Source organism: Erythrolamprus reginae, chromosome 1 (genome assembly GCF_031021105.1).
Source record: "Erythrolamprus reginae isolate rEryReg1 chromosome 1, rEryReg1.hap1, whole genome shotgun sequence".
Classification (NCBI taxonomy): Eukaryota; Metazoa; Chordata; class Lepidosauria; order Squamata; family Dipsadidae; genus Erythrolamprus; species Erythrolamprus reginae.
Genome location: NC_091950.1, coordinates 86995919 through 87021103, shown reverse-complemented (window position 1 = coordinate 87021103; position 25185 = coordinate 86995919). Strand labels below are relative to the sequence as shown.

General features: G+C 40.2%; 1 protein-coding gene across 1 annotated transcript in view; it reads right to left on the bottom strand.

Annotated features, from left to right (window-relative positions):
- The window catches only part of CAPN3 (calpain 3), a 43639-nt gene extending 29200 nt beyond the window's left edge, over window positions 1-14439 (bottom strand). Inside the window, exons 1-8 of the mRNA XM_070734352.1 lie at window positions 14149-14439; window positions 9847-9916; window positions 9514-9632; window positions 8365-8498; window positions 4721-4889; window positions 3029-3160; window positions 1944-2027; window positions 1515-1600 (exon numbers count right to left, since the gene is read on the bottom strand). Of these exons, the coding sequence (XP_070590453.1) occupies window positions 1515-1600; window positions 1944-2027; window positions 3029-3160; window positions 4721-4889; window positions 8365-8498; window positions 9514-9632; window positions 9847-9916; window positions 14149-14439 (1085 nt within the window). The remainder of the gene's footprint in view (window positions 1-1514; window positions 1601-1943; window positions 2028-3028; window positions 3161-4720; window positions 4890-8364; window positions 8499-9513; window positions 9633-9846; window positions 9917-14148) is intronic.
- Window positions 14440-25185: the final 10746 nt, after the last annotated feature.

Sequence of the window (25185 nt, the reverse complement as noted above, 5' to 3'; positions counted from 1 at the left end):
CCCCCCAGTTTTTTATTTTTTTTTATTTTTCTTGTGCATGTGCAAAAGCCAGGTTTCTGGAACTGCATATGCACTACCATTTTATTTTTGGTGTAGAGTTTTTTTTGCAATTTTGGGGAGGTTTTTTGCACTGCGTATAGCCAGGTGGCACGGGAGGAAGCAAAGTGTCAGCGACATAAGTTGGAACCCATCCCTGATATGCACACAAACACACTACATACTATTCTGTTTTATTTAAAAATATATATTATTGCATCACTGAATCATGAATATGCAATATATATATATACTTTCTCCTGCCATCCTTATCATATTTAAGGAAATTTATTTATATGTTTATTTTAATTAATTAATTAATTGATTGATTGATTGATTAATTGGTTAATTTATTTATTAGATTTGTATGCCGCCCCTCTCTGTAGACTCGGGGCGGCTAACAACAGTAAAAAGACAATATGAACAAATCTAATATTAAAAGTAATGTAAAAAACCTCAATTTAAGAAACCAATCATACATATAGACATATCATGCATAAATTTTATAAGCCGAGGGGGAAGGGAATATCTCAATTGTTCAAGAACAGTCTTAAAAAATTAAGATGGACAAAGGAAAAACATTTAATTCCTGACTGTCACATCAGACCAATATCATGTTGGCAATGTGTCTGAGCAAACTAAAGAATACAATTTTGCAAAGTGAAATTAAGTTATCTTATTCAGTATACATCAGTAGTGGGTTCTAAATGGTTTTGCTACCAATTTGTGTGCGTGCTTGTGCTTGTGCCTGTGCTGCTGCTGCACATGTGCAGAAGCATCACGGGTAGGTGGGTGGGTGGGTGGAGCCTCCTGCTGCTGCCGCTACCGGTTCAAAGAACTAGGCCCAACCAGGAGCAGCCCACCGCTGGTATACATCACTGGCTTCCAAGAAGATAATAATAATTAATAATAATAATAATAATTTATTGGATTTGTATGCCGCCCCTCTCCGTAGACTCGGGGCAGCTAACAACAATCATAAAAACCGCATGTGACAATCCAATAATAAAGCAACTAAAAACCCTTATTATAAAACCAAACATACACACAGACATACCATGCATAACTTGTAATGGCCTAGGGAGAAGGAATATCTCAACTTCCCCATGCCTGGCAGTGAGTCTTGAGTAGTTTACAAAAGACAGGGAGGGTGGGGGCAATTCTAATCTCCGGTGGGAGTTGGTTCCAGAGGGCCAGGGCCACCACAGAGAAGGCTCTTCCCCTGGGGCCCGCCAAATAACATTGTTTAGTCGATGGGACCCGGAGAAGGCCAACTCTGTGGGACCTTATCGGTCGCTGGGATTCGTGCGGTAGCAGGCGGTTCCGGAGGTAGTCTGGTCCAAAGCCATGTAGGGCTTTAAAGGTCATGACCAACACTTTGAATTGTGACCGGAAACTGATCGGCAGCCAATGCAAGCCACGGAGTGTTGAGGAAACATGGGCGAATCTTGGAAGCCCCCAGATCAGCTTTCACTTACTTATCACTCCAAGCTCCATTCCATTCTACTTGTCCCCAGGGATTTCTGAGCCGCACCAGTTTTATCTTCTCCCCTTTAAGTGTTGTCTTGATGATAGGAAGGGGAAGAAACACATAATTAGAGATACCCTGAAATATCATAGCAACTCCTTACAGATTCTGGCCTGTGGCATGGAGGAGGAAACATCTGGTCAGTCAGCTAAATCAGCCAAATGAACCTGGAGGTAATAGATATCGCAGCCAAACCAAATGTGGCAAAATAGTGAATGTCCTTACTTTTTCCAAGGTTATTTATGTTTCACTAATAGTCAGAAACATCTATTCCTTTTTAAATAATGAAATTGCTTGGTTCAAAATCTTGTATAGAAAGTCAAAAAATTGTTAAATCGATGTCAGGCTTCTTGATTAAGAAATAGAATTCCATACTTACATCTTCTACTCCTGTGACTGAATATGCATGGCCTGTGACCAGTCCATTAGTCATGCGCCTTTCATACAACAATGGAATGATGGTCTGTTAAAAGCAGAAAAAGCTTGTTGGAATGATTACAGGACCTATAAAAGGCCAACAGTTTACTTCTGGATCAAATGGGCTCAAAACATCTAATTCTGGGTCAAGTGCAAGGTTCTGATTATCACCTACAAAACTATATGTCAAAGAATCAAGAACTCTGGAAGTAGAAAGACAAGCATCTTCATTTCCAATGCTTTGTTATTGTTGGAGACTAACCACCATAGTTGGCAGGAGGAGTCAAATGTGGAATTAGTCTGGAGACATTATGTAAGTTCAAGAGGACAAGGTCTGAAACTCCCTCTTGAATGCCATTGGACTAGAGTATACAGGCATTATCAAGTACTATATATATATATTTACTATATATTTCACTGGGGAAAAATAGAAAAATGCCCCAATAGATTATAGTTTAAAAACCAAGTGCTTGCCTGGTAATTATTATTGAGTAGATAATTCCAACTTCATTAATCATAATATCCCCAAACCCCCAACACTTTTCCCTTAGATTATCTACGGTTGACCTATCCAGATTCCTAAGAGGTCAGTAAGGGGCGAGTACAAGTGCACTAGAGTGCCTTCCGTCCCCTGTCCTATTGCTCTCCTATATCCCCTATACCTTTCTTCTATTCCTATATCTCTTCTTCTATTCTTTCATTGATATGTTCTATTACTATATCTTCTTTTCTATTATTTCTTAGATATATTTTACTATGAGTATCTCCTCTGTAACCTTTATCATGTAATTTACTATGTGTATATAGATATATACCCACTAAAACCCTCATTGTGTATTGGAATAAATAAATAAATAAATAAATAAATAAATAAATAAATAAATAAATAAATAAATAAATAAATAAATAAATAAATAAATAAATAAATATTCTAAAATTCCAGTGCTACAACTTGAACCTAATGCAAATCTTTCAAGGGATCTAGTTGATGAAGATGGCATAAAAACCACATTGTTCTTACTGGCAATTCATTTGAATAATACATACCCGGGTTGTTCTCTTTTCTGTTTCTTCAATTGACTCATTCAAAAATTCAGAATTCACCTTCTGCAACATTTGGGAAATGAATTCTCCAATATCAGTTGTAGGAGCACTTCCATAAATAAATCCTGAACTGTCCTAGAGAGAAAAAATAGAAAAGAAAAGTAGGAAGATAGTATGAAAAATAAAGCAGTGATATAGCAAAACGCTGAATAATAACTGAATAACATTATAATTAAATAAAATGTACCTTTATCAACAATGCCCAACAACATAAAATCTCTTTTATTTCTTTTATATATGTTGTTGAACATTTTACCAGAATATTAAGAATATATTTTTATTAATATTGTTTTTATGTGTTGCAGAATATTTATGCAGAGTATTTATATGTAAATAAATGCAATGTCACTATAAGATCAAAAAATACATCGTCACATATCTGAAATCCACCTAACAGAAGGCACAAACTTCCAGCCCACCCGCTGTCTGTGACTGGTCAGCAGAGGTCGGGGTCCGCTCCAGTGCGAGGATGAAAGAACTCACCGTGTCTGCCGGGACTCCTCCGGTTCCTGCTTTCCTGATGAATCATGAGGAAAGCAGGAACCGGAGGAGTCCGGGCAGACGCGGTGAGCTCTTTCATCCTCGCACTGGAGCGGACCCCGACCTCCTACTGAGAGCGGCCGAGAACAGAAACCACGCAAACGCTCCAGCGCAGTGACTGTGAAGCACCGTGTTGCCGTAAAGCAAACAATTAAGGGTCTGTAGAATAGGTCTGGGTGTTTAGGTCAGGCCAGGGTCTGGGTCTTTACAGTATTGGGTAGAACTGAGTTAATTATATTAGTCCAGCCCTCTAAAACCATCCCAATTTCTCATGCGGCCCCATGGCAAAATTAATTGTCCACCCCTGCCTTAGAAGTATAACTTCCTAGGTCCCTGAAAAAGCCCTTAGGTTTCACAGCCTGGAAGAGTCAGTCAACATTACTTGATGTTCTGTATCCAGAGTCAGAGAAAGGAATGGTAACCTGAATCAAGGAATGAGCCGAGCTAGCCTGGCTAAAAAGCACCAATGTCTATTTTTTATATACAGATAGGATTTTCAGCCCTTTCTGATTTTTATTCCTCTTCCTCTGTTGTTTTTCATTTCCTCACCTATTTATAAATTAGTTATTATAGTACCACTACTCATTTCTTTATGCAAAATATTTCCTTTCCAAGTCAAATAACTGCACAGAGGATACACTGGGTTACTCCTCTTTCCTATAAACTGCAGTGCACCCATTGTTCTATTACTATTCTTCAAAGATTTATCTGAATGCTATTTTATCAATGAATGCTTTTCCCACAACAATTACACTTTTCCCTTTTGCCTATTTCTCAATGTCATGCTTTCATTGTATTACCTCCCTCGACACCGGAAGCCATAAAAGAGGAAGTAAAGGAGAAGATGATTGCTCATTATTCACCAGCCTATTCCCTGAGGCATGCGAGGTCACCATTTTTGAGATCCAGATTTATTATAGGATTTGTAGCTTTTAGATATTCTTCCGTGCAAATATTTCACTTGCATATTGGACTCTTGCTGTGTTATACCCTCAAGACTCATTCAGTGCCCAGGTTTCACCTTCATTTTGTTGCCCTTTTATTTGCACACAAGATGAGCCAAGACTTATTACAAATATATTGCCTAAAATGTACCTCAATGGAGCAAGCCATAAGTGATCCTCTCTCAATGGCGTGCTTCATGATTTTGTATGTATCTTTAGGAGCATCCTTTATCTCATAAAATTCTGTCACTCCTCCTGTGAAATCCTCCATGGCCTCTGTGGTGTTGCCTCCTTTTAATGCTTCATAGGACCCATGAAGCCTGAAAAGGAACAGACACAAAGTTAAATGACTCTCCTTATTAGTCTCCATCCATTTGTATGTACGTCAGCTATCTGCAGACAGCAAAGGTTTACACTACAAGAAAAGCTAGCTTCCTTAATAAATGTTTTTACTTATTAGTCTTAAGCATAAGTAGATTTATTTGGATTTGATTAAAGTGTTCTATGAAGTCAGTCACTGCAGATTATAAACCAGGGGTGAAATGCTTTCGTCCGTATCAGTTGTTGTGAAGAGATGGTCACGACGGGAGCATGAGGCTCCACCCACCTGCCTGGATGCCGCCATTTTGTTCTTTTACTCTGTGTGATTGGGCAAAGTGTTCTAAATGGCAGTGTCCTGGTAGGTGGGTGGAGCCTTACGCTCCCTTCGTGACCGACTCTCCGATGACTGACAGGCACAAGCGAACCAGGAGCATTTTATCCCTGTTATAAACCATAGTTTATTACTCATTGTCAGACACATTATGGAAATGCATAACTCTCTCAGAAAGATGAAAGGAAAGAGAGGATGACCAGCAGCATGACGGATGAACTTGGTTATAGTAGCAATGAGTACATCGTTGGAAGGTCCAGGTGAAGGACAGATCATCTAGGAGAAAATCTGACTATGTAGTCACTAGGAATAAACTTAATGATAATGATGATTATGTGCAATCCACATGATGACATAATCATCATATCAATATCTGACTACAACAATTGTGTAGAAATCATGATTCAAACTAATTAATCTGGTGGAAACAGAAAACAATTTGGCCAAGAAGCAAAGCACCCATTTTGTTTTATTGTGCAAAGATATAGAGTGCAAGAAAATGCAGTATTTGCACGAACAATGGGACAATGAATCCCAAGAAAAAAATATAATTAACTTTATTGTCATCACTAGGTACCATGTTATTTGTGAAATCTGCTACTGTTTTACATCTACGTCAGGGCCGCCGATAGACGGGTATTACTGGGAGTGGTGTCACGGGCCCGGGCCAAGGGGGGGCCCGGAGCCTGCCAAAAACTCCCCAACCCCAATTGAGACAAACTCTGCCACTGCGGAGCTTCTCCGACCGCGGCCTGCACCAAGACAACAAAAGAGCCAGGGCTTGCACGACCGGTGAGGGGGGGGACTCCTTTCCGAAGCTCCCAGGGGATCCCCTTCCCTCCCACGGCCGGGAGGGGAACGAAGAAGGGGGAAGCGAAGAGAGAAGGCTGGCAGGCACCGGTTTTTGTATGGCCCGAACGAGTCGCCTCTCTCTCTCTCTCTCCGTCTCTCCCCGCCCGGCCGCAGACAAAGGAGCCGCTCGGCGCCATCCTGCAAGGCGCAGGGAAGGTGGAAAGGGTGGGAGGTGGTCGGATCTCTCCCCCCGGGGCAGGGGAGGGAAAGTGGGGGCGAGGCAAGAGAGAGGGGGGAGGCCGGAAGGAGGGGAGAAAGCGGGGAGGCTTGGCCACTGGGTAGCTGAAAAGGAAGAAGCCGGTTTTGGAGCTGCCCCCTTAAAACGCGCGGAGCCGGTGCGGGCACCATGGCTCCGTCTTGCAGGAGGTGGCTCGCCAACGAGGGAAGCAAGCATCTGCTCGCGACGGCCAGCAATGCTGCTGATAGCAACCACCCGATTGCTGGGAAGGCGTCTCAAAAGCCTCCTCAGGGGGTTTAAAGCAGGGGCTAGAAGATTGCCTCCCCCCCGCATTTTGAAAGGGAGAATCCAGCAGTCAAAAGAGATGAGAGCTGATCATTGTGAGTGCTGAGACAGAGTTGTAAAACTTCGGAGAGATGGGTGGGGGTTTGGTAGAGGGAGGACGAAGCTTCGGAGAGGGAGGATGAAAAGGCAGGAGGGGCTGGAATCCAGTGCCTGGCAGCACGTCTTTTCCCCACCCCGTTTCCCTCCAACACGACCGACCGCCCCCCCCCCCCCCGGTTTTGGAGCCATTGGGATCTGTTCCGGGACGATCCTTCCTTTATTTCTTTATTGGCCAAGTATGATTGGATACACAAGGGAGGAGAGATAAACATATGAGAGAGTGAAGGGGAGACAGAGGGAGAGGATGCAGGAATGAAGAGACCTGGAAGGAGAGAATGAGAGAGAAAGAAAAGAGAGAAATGGAGGGAGGAAGAAGGAAGAATGAAATGAATGGAGGGAAAGAGGGTGGAAGGACCTTTGGGGGGTAATTTCTTTCTCTCTCAACATTCAAATAATACAATGCACCATCTAATTTTCCACGAATAAAATGCTGTATTTTCTTAGTAATTAATATCAATCATCCCAAAAGTTGCAAAAGGTTTTTTTCTAATTTTGTCATCCAGTTACATACATTTTCTTTTAGTTAAATTCCCTCCTTAATGTTCCTTCAAAAAATATTTCTAACTTATTAACCAGTATGCCAAAGTGCTAAATTCAATTCCATTTATGCATTAATCCAAATCAGTATCACCTACTGCATATCATATTATAATCAATACTTCTAACTTTATTAAAACAGATCAGCAATTCCTAAATTCATATATGTAAATAGAAAAATAGAAGTTAAAAAAGAGCAAACAAAACAATACTCTAAGCTTAATCAACCCTTCTCAAACTCCAATTTCTTCAATCTGAGCAGAACTTTCAACCAAACCCTTTTTTTTATTTTTTGTATCCCCTTTTAATCCCCTTTTCCATTTTATTCTTTCTATTCTTCCTTCTAGGAAGAAAGGATTTTGTTAGAAAAATAAAGGGGTTATCGGATCAAACTTTGGACACTTGACAAGTTAGTTATGATGGTGGCCATGTCCCAGGGTTATGTGAACATCTTTTGGGAAGTTCAAGCAGCTGCAAGGATTAACTTAACGACTGTGGCAAGAAAGGTGGTAAAGTGAGGCAGAACTCACTTAATAACCGTCTTACTCAGGAGATAGAAACATTGGCCTCATTGGTTCATTTACTGATGGTTCAAAGTCACAACGGCCCTGAATAAAGTGACATGGCCCTTTTTAACACTTAGCACCTTCGCAGCAGCCCAATGATCAGAGGATCAAAACTTTGCTGCCGTTTCATTTTTATGACCGTTGCTGTGTGTCCTGAGGTCACGTGACCCCCTTTTGTTTCTAACCGATCCACGCCCAGGCATGGAAATGTGCCGCTCAGACATTATACTTTTCTGCTCACACCGAAAAAAAATTAGAGGGAACACTGCTTGAAGATATCTGGCTGGGGAATTCTGGGAGTTGAAGTCCAGATATCTTCAGGTTGCCAAGGTTGGGAAACACTGGCCTATGGGACCGCCTCGCTTGGTGTAAAGCGGGAAATGATCCCTGGGGGATGGAGTGGCTCGGTGACTTAAAGTAGTTTTAAAATGGTGAGGGGCCCAGACACTTAGGCTGTATGGGGCCCCAAAATTCCTGATGGCGGCCCTGATCTACGTGCTTTAATCTCAGCCTGAAAAATAAACGGCATGTCCAAGAAAAGGACTGAATGGACAAAACCTCCTTACTTTGCATAAGCTTTTTCCAGTAATGCACTCCAGAATTCATTCTGCTGGGAGGATTTAGTGAAGACCAGACGTTTTCCATATGTTGGTAAACGATCATCGATAATAACTTCCACCCAACTTCCATAACGCCAGAACTGGAAGATTTGAAAAACAAACAAACAAATTACAATTCACCATGGTAACAGCATAAAAGAAATATGTCACTTATGATCAAAAGCTGGTTTATACACCATAAAAGGGACTAGACTATATTTAATGATTAATTCGTAATAGGAAAATACACTTATCAGCAGAAGGCGCTGCATGACTGATTTTGTCCTATTTAGAACTCATCAGACACACATTACTCTATCACAAATTGACCTCTTGAATCTCTGCATTTTAGATGACAATTTATATTGCTTTGACTTTAGCAACTATCCAAATCTGTCTGCTTAGTTGTTTGTGACTATATAATCTAGTTATTTGCTATTACATAATCTATTGAAATGGTATATATGTACAATCCATTTTCCTTTAAGTTCTCAAAGAGGGGTGGCATATCAATCAATCAATCAATCAATCAATCAATCAATCAAACAAACAAACAAACAAACAAACAAACAAACCTATAAGTTACTACAGTAGTTCTCTTCTGTGGGGCACAGTGAGTACATACATATTCTGCATTATTCTGACATTAGCAAAATAGTGATTAATATAGGCTTTTCATTTCTGGGTGTACTTCTGAGTTATTGTCTAGTAATTTATAGATCATAGTGGAAATGCAGAAATGAATACCATCTTGGATTAGAGGTGGGTTCCTCCCGGTTTGGACTGGTTTGCCTGAACTGGTAGCAACCTGCTGGTGACATCACAATAATGTAATGGAACCGGTTTGGTAGGTGCTGGTCCATGGACACGGCCATCTTTTTTTTTTTTTTAATTCCAGGGTTTTCCCCCCCTTCTGAGTATGCTCAGAAGCCAAACTTCCAGCACTGCACATGCATTGCCATCTTCATTTTGGCTTTTTTTTTGGGGGGGGGGGGTTAAAAAAATCCAGTACTGTGCATATGTGCATGTGCCCAAGAGGCATAGTCACGCAGCACGGGAGGAAGCAAAGCGACAGCAAGGTAAGTTATATACCCATATATACTGTATAATATATACCTGGAAGTGAAAAATCCCAGCATAATCTTTTGTGAAGGTCTGACCTTCTGGAATGACCCGAAACAACAATTTTTCATTCAGGGTCAGACAAGCAATGGCAGCCAAAAACCAACAATCCCCTGAAAGAAAATAAACAGGGTGGGAGAAATTCAATATCAGAATGAAAAAGAATGCAAGCAACTGAATAATTAGATTTTACACCACTAATCACATTTTGTTGTTTTTCAGACAAATGTTTAGTACATATATTAATTAGAAAGTGATAATTGATAAATTAATTGGATAAACAAAATAGTTTAAAACCTAAACAACTGCAAAGGAAGGATTTCATACCTAGTTCTCCTTGACAAATGTCAGACCTATTAGCTCCACCAAGGATAAAGCGTGGATTCTCACAGATTTCCTAGATAAAAGAAATACATTGATGAGAAATGCACACACAGATATACATAAACACACTTCAATGATTAAGGAATGCAAAAAAAAAAAAGTCTACCACTTGTGAAAACTTTTTGATGCTTTGTGAACAAAATAGTTCCTCTGATAGGATTCAATTCGTACATATTGAAAGGGTAAATAAGCAACAACCTTGAAGTTACCTAAGTGATAATTCCAAAATGTAGCACTGACAATCAGTTCACAGAAGGGCTGAAAATACATGCAAAATGTTCTTGATTGGAGGCTTCAGTTTCTGCATAAGAACATCAGACTTTTTACTGGAGCGTTGTTTCTCAATCTTAACAACTTTAAGACATGTGGACCTCAACTTCCAGAATTCCTTAGGCAGCATAGCCCAGTCAACATACTGTTTTTTCGGAGTATAAGATGCACCTTAGTTTGGGGGGAGGAAAACAAGAGGAAATAAATTCTGCCTTTGCCTCCCAGCAATTTGCCTCCCTGCAAAGAGATGATATACACTGTTTGATGTGTATTTCTGTGCATGTGTGTATGACCCATAGAAATAGCAAAGAATTGAAGAAATGTGCCATTATGGCAATATATTAATGCCAGAAAGTTTTCTTAAATGTAGCCACACTAACTCCTCCCAATTATTTAAATAGATCTATTCCAAACATGACTAAGTCAGGGTTTAACTCAGCTGCCTTATCTTAATATTAAACAGGACATTGCTACATTTCAGATTATATTGTACAGATGCTGTTAAAATTGATGTGGCTTTCTGGAAGTATACATTATTCTCTGCTATTTAAAACAAGATACAATAGCACTGGGCCTCTTCATATCAAGCATTTATTTTAAAAAGGTTCTTCATTTTGTTAAATTGTCTAGTACAGGTGTAGGCAAAGTTGGCTCTTCTATGACATGTGGACTTCAACTCCCAGAATTCCTGAGCTAGCATGATTGGCTATAGTCATAGAAGAGCCAACTTTGCCTACCACTGGTCTAGAACAAAGCAGTCTTTAAAAATAAGTCTAATAATTTGAGCATTCTACAGACACTTATGACTTATTTATGATTTACCTCTTGCATAGAGTTTCAGCCACTGATTAGCACAAGAAAATAAAATTCTGCCTTTGCTTCTCCCTCCCAGGAATTTGCCATTTTGCAGCTTTAGTTTCACTTTCATTTTAGCACTTGGGCCTTCCTGCAGCTCCTGAATCAGCTGGGGCTCAGGGGGCTGATATCAGTTGGTTGTGCTAATCAGGCTCTGTGCTGTTTGCTGCAAGGAGGTAAACAATGTTGATTGGTGGGACCCAGGGGAAAAGCCTTCTCTGTGGCGGCCCCGGCCCTCTGAAACCAGCTGCCCCCAGAGATCAGAATTGCCCCCACCCTTCTCGCCTTTTGTAAGCTCCTTAAAACCCACCTCTGTCATCAGGCATGGGGAACTGAGATATCCTTTCTCCCTAGGCCTATACAATTTATACATGGTATGTTTGTGTGTGTGTTTGGTTTTTAATAAGGGGTGTTTTTTTAGTTGTTTTAAATATTAGATTTGTTATATGCTGTTTTTATTATTGTTGTTAGCCGCCCCAAGTCTACAGAGAGGGGCGGCATACAAATCTAATAAATAAGTAAGTAAGTAAGTAAGTAAGTAAGTAAGTAAGTAAATAAACAAACAAACAAACAAACAAACAAACTGCTGGGAGGCAGAGGCCAAAGGATGGGGTGACTCAATGGGATTACATTTGGTGTATAAAATGCACCGAAGTTTTCTACCCTCTTTTTGAAGGTAAAAAGATGTGTCTTATACTCTGAAAAATATGGTAATCACACAAACACACATAAGTTTCTAGGATTGAGAAACACTGCTGTAGAACACTCTGGTTACTATACATTTGTCCATGCATTACATTAGCAGACTACGTCTTCTGGGTAAATATTTCTCCATAACTTAGCCTATGCCAATATTTCTCAACCTTGGCAATTTTAAAATGTGTAGTTTTTAACTTCTATAGTTCCCCAGCCAGCTATTCTGGGAATTGAAGTCCATGCTTCTTAAAGTTGTCAAGGTTGAGAAACGCCCGCCTTTGCCGTGGATAGCTACTGGATTTTGCTTCATCCTGCCACCACATTGCCAACTGCACTCCTTGTTTGCATCTGACTGATGACATAGGGCAAGTACAAAAGGGGTGGATCTTGCTGCACAACAACACATTGCTAAATTTGAGGGAACGAGCAAATACACTACAGTGATACCTCGTCTTACAAACGCCTCATCATACAAACTTTTCGAGATACAAACCCGGAGTTTAAGATTTTTTTGCCTCTTCTTACAAACTATTTTCACCTTACAAACCCACCGCCGCAGCTGGGAAACCCCACCTCCGGACTTTCACGTTTTTGTGATGCTTCAGGGGAATCCCTGCAGCACAAAAACGGGCACTTCGCTGGCAATGGAAGCCTGAAAGTGGGGTTTCCCAGCGAGGGAAGCCTCAGTGAAATCGCATCATTGCAAAAACACAGAGGTCCAGAGGTGGGGTTTCGAGGACTTCGGTGTTTTTGCGATGCTGCGATTTCACTGATGCTCCCTTTGCTGGGAAACCCCACCTCCAGACTTCCGTTGCCAGCAAAGCACTCGTTTTTACGCTGCTGGGATTCCTCTGCTGGGATTTCCCTGCAGCATCACAAAAACACGGAAGTCTGGAGGTGGGGTTTCCCATGGAGGGGAACCTCAGGGGAATCCCAGAAGCACAAAAATGGGCACTTCGGTTGGCAAAAGGGGTGAATTTTGGGCTTGCACGCATTAATCGCTTTTCCATTGATTCCTGTGGGAAACATTGTTTCGTCTCACAAACTTTTCACCTTAAGAACCTCGTCCCAGAACCAATTATGTTTGTAAGACAAGGTATCACTGTATTTCAAATTCTTCTTTTCCAGATAGCCTTTTAAAATGATCTATGCTTTCTCACAGTGTCATACTATACAAGGCTGCTTATGGTCCCCCAAAACCTTGTGTGCCACAAAAAAGTGGCTACGAAAAGGTGATTTTTTTAAAATGATGGAAGTAAGAAATTATAAAATATGTGTTAAATAAACACATTCATAAAATCCAGCTGTTAATTATTTTTTTTCTGACCTCGACTTCTTGTTCATGCCTAGGTTATTGACTGTAACTTCGCAACACACAATTCCAAGATCTGTCAAAGATTTCATTTGGAGATACAGTGATACCTCATCTTACAAACGCCTCATCATACAAACTTTTCGAGATACAAACCCGGGGTTTAAATTTTTTTTGCCTCATCTTACAAACTATTTTCACCTTACAAACCCACCACCGCCACTGGGATGCCCCGCCTCCGGACTTCTGTTGCCAGCGAAGCACCCGTTTTTGCACTGCTGGGGTTCCCCTGAGGCTCCCCTCCATGGGAAACCCCACCTCAGGACTTCCGTGTTTTTGTGATGTTGCAGGGGAATCCCAGCAGTGCAAAAATGGGCGCTTCGCTGGCAATGAAAGTCCGGAGGTGGGGTTTCCCAGCAAGGGGAGCCTCAGTGAAATCGCAGCATCGCAAAAACACAGAGATCCGGAAGTGGGGTTTTGAGGACTTCAGTGTTTATGCGATGCTGTGATTTCACTGATGCTCCCTTTGCTGGGAAACCCCACCTCCAGACTTCTGTTGCCAGCAAAGTGCTCGTTTTTGCGATGCTGCGATTCCCCTGCAGCATCACAAAAACACTGAAGTCCAGAGGTGGGGTTTCCCATGGAGGGGAGCCTCAGGGGAATCCCAGCAGCACAAAAACGGGCGCTTCGGCTGGCAAAAGGGGTGAATTTTGGGCTAGCACGCATTAATCAATTTTCCATTGATTCCTATGGGAAACATTGTTTCGTCTTACAAACTTTTCATCTTAAGAACCTCGTCCCGGAACCAATTAAGTTTGTAAGACAAGGTATCACTGTATAGTACACTGCTGCTTTCCATTTGAAATAATATTACCTAGATCAGTGTTTCCCAACCTTGGCAACTTGAAGATATTTGGATTTCAACTCCCAGAATTCCCCAGCCAGCATTTGCCAATATCTTCAAGTTGCCAAGGTTGGGAAACACTGACCTAGATGACTTGCAAATTTTAAGCACATGCTAAACTTTAGATCAGACAAGAGGCCTACATCTTTAAACTTTAGATCAGACAATCACACTTGGCCAATATAAAAATCTATTCTATTCTACTCACTGATGGTCTTTTCCACTCAAATTTGAATGGAAGCCTTTGACTGAAGAAAAGGGAGCTGTCATTAGCTGGAAACTCTGGATCCTCATAAAGAATCTTCTTCTCAAGGCACTTCTTATGACGCTCATGAAAAGTTTTCTCCTTGACTTCAGTGATGGGCTGGTTGCGGCTGAGGATGGCTGAATAGATCCCTCCTGTTCCACCACCTGTTTCCGTAGTTGTGGCAGCATGCTGACAGGGAATTGGTTCAGAGCCAGTCCTTTGAACAACAGTGCTACTGACAGTGGACGGCATCTAGATCCAATTGAAGCAAAACTATCAATTAAATTATAACAATTGAAAAAGAAACTAGGATCTGGAAGGAAGTAGGGGGGGGAAGAAGAAGAAGAAATGGCGTTGCACAATCTCTTCTGCAGACTGAGGGTTTCTTTTCTCTTCCTTTTTTTGCAAGACTTCAAACAATTTTACTGATGCCACCGAGTTGTATAGATGTTATCCTGAGGTTCTCACAGCAGTTACTCTGTCCTTTCATGTTAAAATCCTCATTTTAGAAGGAAGCAAATTTGTAGAGTAACTTCCATCCTCCGATTCATGTGTGTGAGGGTGGCTGTGGCATGCTTTGTAAAGGTTGCAGTTCTGACAACTAAAAATAAACTCTTAGGAAGCATATTGGCATGGAGGAGGAGATGTGAAAAGTTCCCTTGTCCGTGTTGGATCTTTCAGTAAGATTGAGAGTTCAAGTAAGTGCAAATGCCAGGGAACTTTACACAATTTTTTAAACCAGCATTTACTCCATATACAAAAATTACAGGATGATGTAACATTATTCTGATGCAAATCATTTTACAGTATATGCAGAGATGTGCTAAAAAGCAAGACAAACCTTTCCAAAGAAGGAATGTTCCTTCCTGATCATTTTTAATAAAGAAATGTTTAACAGAATAAAAACTATACAAATTTTGAAAGGAAAAAAAGTAAGAGAGGAAAAGAATAAGTAAGTGGAAATTGTAAAGAAAGAAATAAAAATGTGAAGAAGAATAGAAAAGAGGAGGAGAGGGAAGGAAAAGTTATAAAGGAATGTTTTCCAATCTTTTAACAGCAGTTACAAGTACATTTTACACTCTCCCTATACTGTACACCCTTTCTATATAACATAGTTTCCTTATTTCCACAGATTAGATTAGATTAGATTTGTTGGATTTATATGCCGCCCCTCTCCGTAGACTCGGGGCGGCTCACAACAATGGTAAAAAACAATACATAGTAACAAATCTAATATTTAGCAATCTAAATTACAGTTTTAGGTTAAAAAATCCAAAAGAAACCCCAATATATAAAAAACAAGCACACAGTCGAATCATACACAGAAACTACATGGGCAAGGGGGAGATGTTTCAATTCCCCCATGCCTGACGGCAGAGGTGGGTTTTAAGGAGTTTCCAAAAGGAAAGGAGGGTGGGGGCAATCCTGATCTCTGGGGGGAGCTGGTTCCAGAGGGTTGGAGCCACCACAGAGAAGGCTCTTCCCCTGGGTCCCGCCAGACGACATTGTTTAGTCGACGGGACCCGGAGAAGGCCCACTCTGTGGGTCCTAACCGGTCGCTGGGATTCGTGCGGCAGAAGGCGGTCCCGGCGGTCTATCATCAAACCCATAAACTCATTTTTTTCCAGGAAAAAGTCCATAAAGCATGCTCCTACATCATCTGGAATTTTATCTCCAAAATATTATAAAGCATTTTGATTCAGAAAATTAACTTCTAAGAAACTACGTGACTCCACAAAACAACTGTGTAGGATCTGAAAGAGAAATGGGACATTCTTGAGATACATGTATCACTATTTGACTGAAAATGTTTTCCCAACCAACAAGGGGCATGCATAAGCACACTAGAGTGCCTTCCGATCCCTGTCCTATTGCTCTCCTATATCTCCTATACCTTTCTTCTATTCCTATATCTCTTCTATTCTTTCATTGATATGTTTTATTCCTATATCTTCTTTTCTATTATTTCTTAGATATATTTTACTATGAGTGTATCCTCTATAACAGCGGTCCCCAAACTACGGCCCACTGAGGCCATTTATCCGGCCCACAGGTGAGTGACACAACACAGTGTTCCATCTAATTTTCTATGAATAAAATGTGGTGTTTTGTTAGTAACTAATATCAATCATCAAAAAAGTTGCAAATTTCCCCCCCTAATTTTGTCATCCAGTTACATTCATTTTCTTTTAATTAAATTCCCTCCTTAATGTTCCTTCAAAAAGTACAATTATATTTCTAACTTATTAACCATTATGCCAAAGTGCTTCCTTCTTTCTTTATACATTTTTCTACAAGCCAAGAAAACCTACAATCAGATGTTAGCAAAAGAAAATTAAAAACAAAACATAAACATATATGAATTTCAGACTTCTTCCCTCCCTCTAAATAGTACATTCCCATTTTGTTTTTTACTTTAAAATAAGGTATGTGTAGTGTGCATAGGGATTTGTTCATAGCTTTTTTGTTATAGTCCGGCCCTCCAACAGTCTGAGGGACAGTGAACTGGCCCCCTGTGTAAAACGTTTGGGGATCCCTGCTCTATAACCTTCATTATGTATTTACTATATGTATATCCAATATAACCCTCATCGTGTAATGGACAAAATAAATAAATAAAATAAAAAATAAAATAAAAATATTTACTTCCACATTCTGCTTTCTCCTGGTATCTACTAATTTAGTTATTACAAGACCTGTGCATGTGCTTCTCTTGCAGCAGGAAATACTAGAAGCAACGTAAGCTGATTGGTATGGGAAGACATGAGTGATTCAGATCACTGCACAGTTAGAACAGCGCCAATGATACATTTCTGCAACTTGTGGAAGACTTTGGATTCTTTCCTTCCCTGATTTATTCTAGTAAAAAAATTCAAGTCATTCTGACAGAGGCACAAATGAATGACTGGCAGTCATTCTGCACTCTCATCTTTCAATCTTCCATTAATCTATGGCAGAGTAATCATAACAGCTATTTTTGAATATGGTAAGTATTGTAAAATCCCTATCAGCATTTATTTGGAGTTAAATACTCTGTCATGTTCCCATGAATCTGAAATGATACTAATTGGATAAGAACTGGCTTTTAGACAGAACTAAATCCATACTCACATCTAGTGGTAAATAAGCCTTACTGAAATTATGAATAAGGTCTTAAATTCTAGAATTTATAATACTCTCCTTCCCCCTTATTCTTTAACAAAGCTCACACTACAAGGGCTTTTTCTAAATTTAAAGTTCATTTTTATTGGCTATAGGTTTGTTTCAATTTGTCCAAAACGTATCTTGAAACAACATTTACCTCAAAATTTAAATTATACAATTGCTATTTAGATGAAATCTTTATCATTTGTCAGAGCAATGAGTATTTACCTATCTAGTCCTCAACCACAGTCGATTCGGTGAGATGGGAGGCTATACTGTATATATTTGATTAATAAATATAAATAAATGCAAATGAAAATAAAAAAGATATTTTAAGTTTTGAAAAGAAAATGCTCAGTCATTTCGAAACAACAAAGAACTTGGAGCAAAATATGTTCTTGAAAAGTAGAGGAAGGAACATTACAATGAGTTAAAAGTAAAAAAGAGAGGTTTTACTACATTTACACAGAGAGTGTGTGTGTGTGTGTGCTACACTATATATTACAGGTTATATAGAACAGTACAGATATCCTAATTTAGTAAATGGTTGCTAAGTCACATGGTCACCAAGTGAGCCATGGTCACATGGTCACCAAGTGAGCCATGGTCACATGGTCACCAAGTGAGCCATGTGACTGAGAAAGAGGGATGCTAGGAAGATTGCTGGTTACTGCCTCATTAGATAAAGTTATAACTTTATCTGATACAGCGTCCTCTGTCTGAACCGTTTCCCCTACACACTCACCCACTGGCTTGCAAGGTGCAGAGATTTATTTTATTTATTTATTTGCCAAAAACATGTACAAGATAATAGGTATTGGTATAAACATAAACATAAGCAGAGTAGGTACAGGTAAATTTGGACAATAGGACAGTAAGACAGGGACGGTAGGCACAATGGGTGTGCTTATGCCTACCCCTTACAGACCTCTTGAAAATGGGGAGAGGTCGACTGTAGACAGCCTAAGGTTAAAGTTTTGGGGGTTTGGGGAAAAAACCAGAGTCAAATAGTGCATTTCAGTCATTCATCAAGTCGCATTTTCTGCATTCAAGTTTGAAGCGGTTTATATTGAGTTTGAATCTATTGTGTGCTCATGTATTATTGTGGTTGAAGGTAAAGTATTCATTGTGGTAGATGATTTTATGAATTACATTTAGACCATAAAGAAGGCAATGTAGCTCTAAGCTATCTAAGCCCAAAATTGCAAGTCTGGTAGAATAAGGTATTGTGTTGCACTCAGAGGAGTGGAAGACTCTTCTTGTGAAATATTTCTGGACTCTCTCGATTGTATTAATGTCTAAAATGCAGTGTGTATTAAGTTTATTTATTTATTTATTTATTCATTCATTCATTTGTCCAATACACAAATACATAGGAAGAAAAATAGACGTAGTAATATATATAAGGGTAAAGTGAACTTAGAGGAGAGGATATATGAAAGAAAGAAAATATATATGATAAGTGAGAGAAAAGAAAGACAATTGGACAGGGGACGAAAGGCACACCAGTGGCCTTACTGGCCTCTTAGGAACCTGGAGAGGTCAATCGTGGAGAGTCTAAGGGAGAAATGTTGGGGGTTAGGGGTTGACACAATTGAGTCCAGCAATGAGTTCCACGCTTCGTTAACTCGATTGTTGAAATCATATTTTTTACAGTCAAGTTTGGAGTGGTTCGTATTAAGTTTGAATCTGTTGCGTGCTCTTGTGTTGTTGCGGTTGAAGCTGAAGTAGTCATTGACCGGTAGAACGTTGCAGCATATGATCTTGTGGGCAATACTCAAATCGTGTTTTAGGCACCGTAGTTGTTTAAGATTGCTTAAACAAGCTCTCTGTTCCTGAGCTGTTTCCCACCCACCCCTATCCCCCCAAAAAAGGGTTATGCCAAGTTAACAACACTCCGAGATCAGATTTCACCAAAACTGCATTAATTGGCACCAGTTTCACTAAAAACTGCACTAATCAGTTTCACTAAATGCACTAATTGGTCTGAAAATGAATTGTTTACAGTTAGTTCTCAACTTATAACTGCAATTGGAATCAGAACGTTTTGTCCTTTGTTAAATGAATCATCAGATGGCTGTGCCCAAGCTTACGATCTTTTTTGCTGCAGTGGTTAAGTGATCTGGCTTCTCCTACTGACTTTGCTTGTCAGAAGCCAGCTGAGAATGTTGTAAATGGTGATATCGTTTCCCTTCATAAATGCATGCCAGCTGGCCAAGCACACAAATTGGGATCACACAACCATGAGGATATTGCAACAGTAGTAACTGAAAGGAGTAGGTGTAGGTCTTTTTTTTTTGCAATTTGGAATGGTCACTAAATGAAAAAGTGGTAAATCCAAGACTATGAATTACCTTTATTATTATTACCATGGTATTTGTTAATGTTGCTATCTAAGACTATTGCTAAGTGACCAGATAGGTCCAAGAGTTGGCCTTCTCCGGGTCCCGTCGACTAAACAATGCCGTCTGGCGGGACCCAGGGAAAGAGCCTTCTCTGTGGTGGCCCTGGCCCTCTGGAATCAACTCCCCCCGGAGATTAGAACTGCCCCCACCCTCCTTGCCTTTTGTAAACTCCTTAAAACCCACCTCTGCCGTCAGGCATGGGGGGATTGAGACATCTCCCCCAGGCCTATATAGTTTATGCATGGTATGTTTGTGTGTATGTCTTGCTTTTTAAATAAGGGTTTTGTAGTTACTTTTAAATATTAGATTTGTTGTACATTGTTTCATTATTGTTGTGAGCCGCCCCGAGTCTACAGAGAGGGGCGGCATACAAAGGTTCACAATGAAAAAGTGCAAATGTACAAAAAAACTGCAGCTCCAAGCACAACAGACAAGTACTTTTGTGGTAAATATACGGTTTGCAAAATATACTTGCCAATTTAGCAGTTCTATGAATTCTAGTAACACTAGGACAGTGATGGTGAACTTTTTACTTCTTGCGTGCCAAAAATGGGAGTGTGCATGTGCTAGCGTACATGCGTGTCAGCACACAACACTTCCCCACGCATGTCACACTGTTTATGTGCGCATCCCCACACATCCCCCCCCCCCCCGTTGGACCATTTTTCACCCTCAGGTTCCCTTGAAGCCTCCGGAGTGTGAAAAACAGCCCAACAGGCAAGCCCGAAGTTTGGAAAAACAGACTTCTGGTTTACCCATTGGGCAATTTATCACACTTGATTTCACTGAGGACCGCATTAGGATTGTGTTTGAACTTGGGGGGGCTGAGGGGGGCATGGCCAGGGTGTTGGTGGTGCCCAGCTCACAAGCTCTGTTTTTGTCTGCGATGGCCTCCTGAAACCTTCTGGCAGTGAAAATGGAGCACCGCAGGCTGGTCCTTCGCTGTTTCCAGGGCAGCTCCGTGGGCCAGATCTAAGCACCCTGTGGGCCGGATCTGGACCCTGAAACTTGACTTTGATACTCCTGGCAGAGAAGGTAACTACCACTGAACTCAATAAAGAGTTCAGCACTAGTTTTCAGCAGAGATTATTAAATATACTTCTCAAAAAAATAAAGGGAACAAAAATAATAATAATAAATAAATAATTTATTAGATTGGTATTAGCCGCTCCGAGTCCTCGGAGAGAGGTGGCATACCAATCTAATAAATTTTTATTATTATTATTATTATTATTATTATTATTATTATTATTATTATTAAACAGAATATAACTCCAAGTAAATCAAACTTCTGTGAAACTGTGAGTCGGGGGGTGGCGCAGCAGGTAGAGTGCTGTACTGCAGGCCACAGAAGCTGACTGTAGATCTGCAAGTCAGCGGTTCAAATCTCATCACCGGCTCAAGGTTGACTCAGCCTTCCATCCTTCCAAGGTGGGTAAAATGAGGACCCGGATTGTGGGGGCAATATGCTGGCTCTGTTAAAAAGTGCTAAAGTAAGCCGCCCTGAATCTAAGAAGAAGGGCGGCATAAAAAACAAAAAGATAGATAGATAGATAGATAGATAGATAGATAGATAGATAGATAGACAGACAGACAAACAAATAAATTTAAAAAATTGTCCACTTAGGAAGCAACACTGATTGACAATCAATTTCACATGCTGTTGTGCACATTCAACTTTGTACAGAATGAAGTAATCAATGAGAATATTTCATTCATTCAGATCTAGGATGTGTTATTTGAGTGTTCCCTTTATTTTTTTTGAGCAGTGTATATCCTTGGAACTGGAAATGTTTTAAAACATCAACGGATGCCAGGCTGTGACATGCCCACAAAAATGCAGAGAACATTTTTACATCTTGCCTATACACAAGGCTCCTATGTATTTTACATCTTGTCTATGTATGAGGCAATCCCCCATTAAAAATTAAAGTGGTGGTATCATCTGCTCTCAAATCAGTTCCCAGAATAGTTCAAAGGCATGAAGTGGGAGAGTTCTTTAAGATTCCATGTAAAGCAGGCTGGCAAAGATCAATTTATATTTAGCAGCTTAAAGTGCAGTGCTAGTAATTTCTTTGGACAAACAGGTTTTACCAGGCGTACCCACTACAGAAAAACAGGCTTCGTTTGCTGATCGACTTAAATTCTATGAAAGTACCCAGAAGCTGAGCATATTTCTGCACGTGGGAGATTTGGTTGCTGTGAATGGAATCCAGAAGCTATGTTACTAGACACAAAAATCTTGCCCTGGGAGGATCTACATACATACTACAGTCTTATAAAGCTTTAAATAAAGGGAAATATGGAAGAGTAGAACTTACCTTGTGGAGTTAGCAAGGCATTTTTATCCTTTCTTGGAATCCAGAGTTTGGGACTACCTGCAAAGGAGAATTAAAACAGCCCCACCCTTTCCTTACTTGGAGACTTTATTGTATTAAAAAAATATTGAAAGCATGTGTGTGTACATGTGACAATATTGCCAATAGTGGGTTTTTAAGCCCAGATATGGATTTTTCAATCCCTGTTTGGGTTTCAGATTTTTTTATTGTAAAATTTAATGATTTTTTTCTGTATTGATTGACACAGCTACAAACTGCAAACAAATTCAGTATATGATACACATACAATATTAAATTTGTTTTGCAGTCCAGAGTGCCGAAATTTAGTTGCAATGGCAGTATTATAGTGGCTTATTGACTGACACATCTCCCTTCTCCCAAGAGTTACATGCACTTGAATTTCCCACTGTTTATCATCTGATTGACTGGCAGAAATACCTTCATTCCTCTAAAACGAGTGACACCAACACGCAGCACCAGGCAATTCTGTGAGATTTGTTTTTGAGGTCTCTCTCTCTCCCCACCCTGCACCTTATTATTTTTTAATAACTCAAGGTGGCAACCGCATCTAATACGCTTTCCTCATTCTATTTTCCCTATAACAACAATACTATAAGGTGAGCTGGGCTGAGTGTGTATGACTGGCTCAAAGTCACCCAGCTGGCTTTCATACCTAAGTTGAGGCTAGAGCTCAGAGTTCCTAGATTTCTAGTTGCTGCTGAGTATGGTGGGCATAGTTCAACTAGAAGACCCTGTTCCTTCCCATCTCCCATCTTTGGCCAATCTATTGAAGTCAAGTGCGCCTACTCCAGGGGGGAGTTGCGCTTACCTACACCAACAATTCATCTGCACCTCTATAACTGTCTGATTTGGTGCTGCAACCCAACGGGACCGACACAGACTTTAGAGGACAATCAGAACTGCAGAAAAAACAATTGCTGCCAACCTGCCTTCCATTGAGGACCTGTATACTGCACAAGCCAAAAAGAGGGCGGGGAAAATATTTACTGACCCCTCACATCCTGGACACAAATTGTTTCAACTCCTACCCTCGAGGCATCGCTACAGAGCACTGCACACCAAGACAACTAGACACAAGAACAGTTTTTTCCCGAATGCCATCGCTCTACTAAACAAATAATTCCCTCAACACTGTCACACTTTCTACTAAATCTGCACTTCTATTCTACTAGTTTTTCTCATCATTCCTTTCACCCATTTCCTCCCATGTTGACTGTATGACTGTAACTTGTTGCTTATATCCTAAGATTTTTATTAATATTGCTTCTTCATTGCTTATTTGACCTCTATGACAATCATTAAGTGTTGTACCACATGATTCTTGACAAATGTATATTTTATTTTATGTACGCTGAGAGCATATGCACCAAGACTAATTCCTTGTGTGTCCAATCACACTTGGCCAATTAAAAATTCTATTCTAAATTCGCATTGAAATGCTTTGTGCACTGAAAATTCCACTTCCACGCATGCTTTGTAGCGGGATTCAGCCCGAAACACAGCTGAGAAGCTCATCAGCTGTGCTTCAGGTAAAGTAATAAAGGTGAGTATTAGTCTGGGGGTGAGTGGGAGGGCTCTTTTTGAAGCAGAGAAAGAAGGGAAGTCATCCAAAGACGTACAATTCCGCCGAAAATTCTAAAAAAAAGATGGCGGCGTCCATGGAGTGCCTGAACAGGATCCATGACACCATTTTCACGCCACCAGTAGGTTGCTAACGGTTTGGGTGTTCTGGTCCGAACCAGGAGGAACCCCACCCAGCCTACTCGCTCCATTCACCAACTGGGAAGCCCAGACCGGTGATGGCAACATAGTCCTCAACATGATTGATTGCTTAAAATCATTTGAAGTTATGACATAGTCGAAAATTGTGGTATGTCAGTTATAATAAAGTTATGACTGATATAGTACCCCTATGGTCACATGAATATATTTCAGGTACAGTACTTGAAAACTGGCTTTCATTTATGACCAGTTGCTCAGTTATTTTTGACCTCCTATTCAGTCACGAGGTTGCATTTCGTGACTTCTCTTGCCATTTTGTAGCAAAAATGACCATTGGATAACTCGGATTCATATATGATTCATTTAGTGACTGCAGTGCCTCGCTTAACATCCATTGTAAAAACAGTCATAAAAATCAAGGCTGGTCACATAGTGACTCAACTTACAACTGCAAGCATTTATGATCAAACTTTCAAGCTCAATTGTGATTGTAAATTGAGATCTACCCATAGATTGTCTTTGATTTCAGTGTATGTGTTTGCATGCTTTCAAGTTCCAATTTAGTAATACATACATATATAGCAATGGTGGGTTGTAAATTATTTTGTTGCTGGCTTGCGTGTACATGCAGAGAAGCATCCTGGGCACTGCGCATGATACAGAGTAATACAAATGATTGAAGTAAAGAGTTGCGGAAGTAAAGAAAATAAAAACATGATATATTCCATTATATGGGGTGCTTTAGGACTCCTGCTCAGGCAGGGAGTTGGACTTGATGACCTGCATGGTCCCTTTCAACTGTAACAATAAATAAATGAATGAATGAATGAATGAATGAATGAATGAATGAATGAATGAATGAATGAATGAATGAATGGCTGTAGGAATTTAAAGGCTGGTTAAAAAAAGACAATGCTAATAAAAAGAACAGCTACTGCATGTGTTGTAAAATTTAACTTAAGACTGCAAATAAGTTAATATCGTTAACTCGCAAAAGAATTGAAAAATGCTCAGAAAAAAATTCGAAGCTGCAAATTCTGTACTATTTTTCTCATCTTTCTTAATAAAAAAGACAATCCCAGAAAGGGAAAAAGGTGCAAAGGCTGAAGCGCTAGTTGCAGATTATTTTTCAGAACATCATGTGCCTTTTGCACAAGTGAATCATCTTCAAGTGGCACTCCCAGATATTGCCAAAACTTAAATACGGGAAAAAGACCAAAGCTTTTGCATACCACACAGCTTGGCACAGGCCCGGGTGTGTCAAGTTAACTAGGAAGACAGCGGAGAGCTAGGAAAAGAGAAGATTTTAACAAGTAGTTCAGAAGGAGGAGAAAACAGTTCTTGGAGCTGTATGCCCGCTGGGAGGC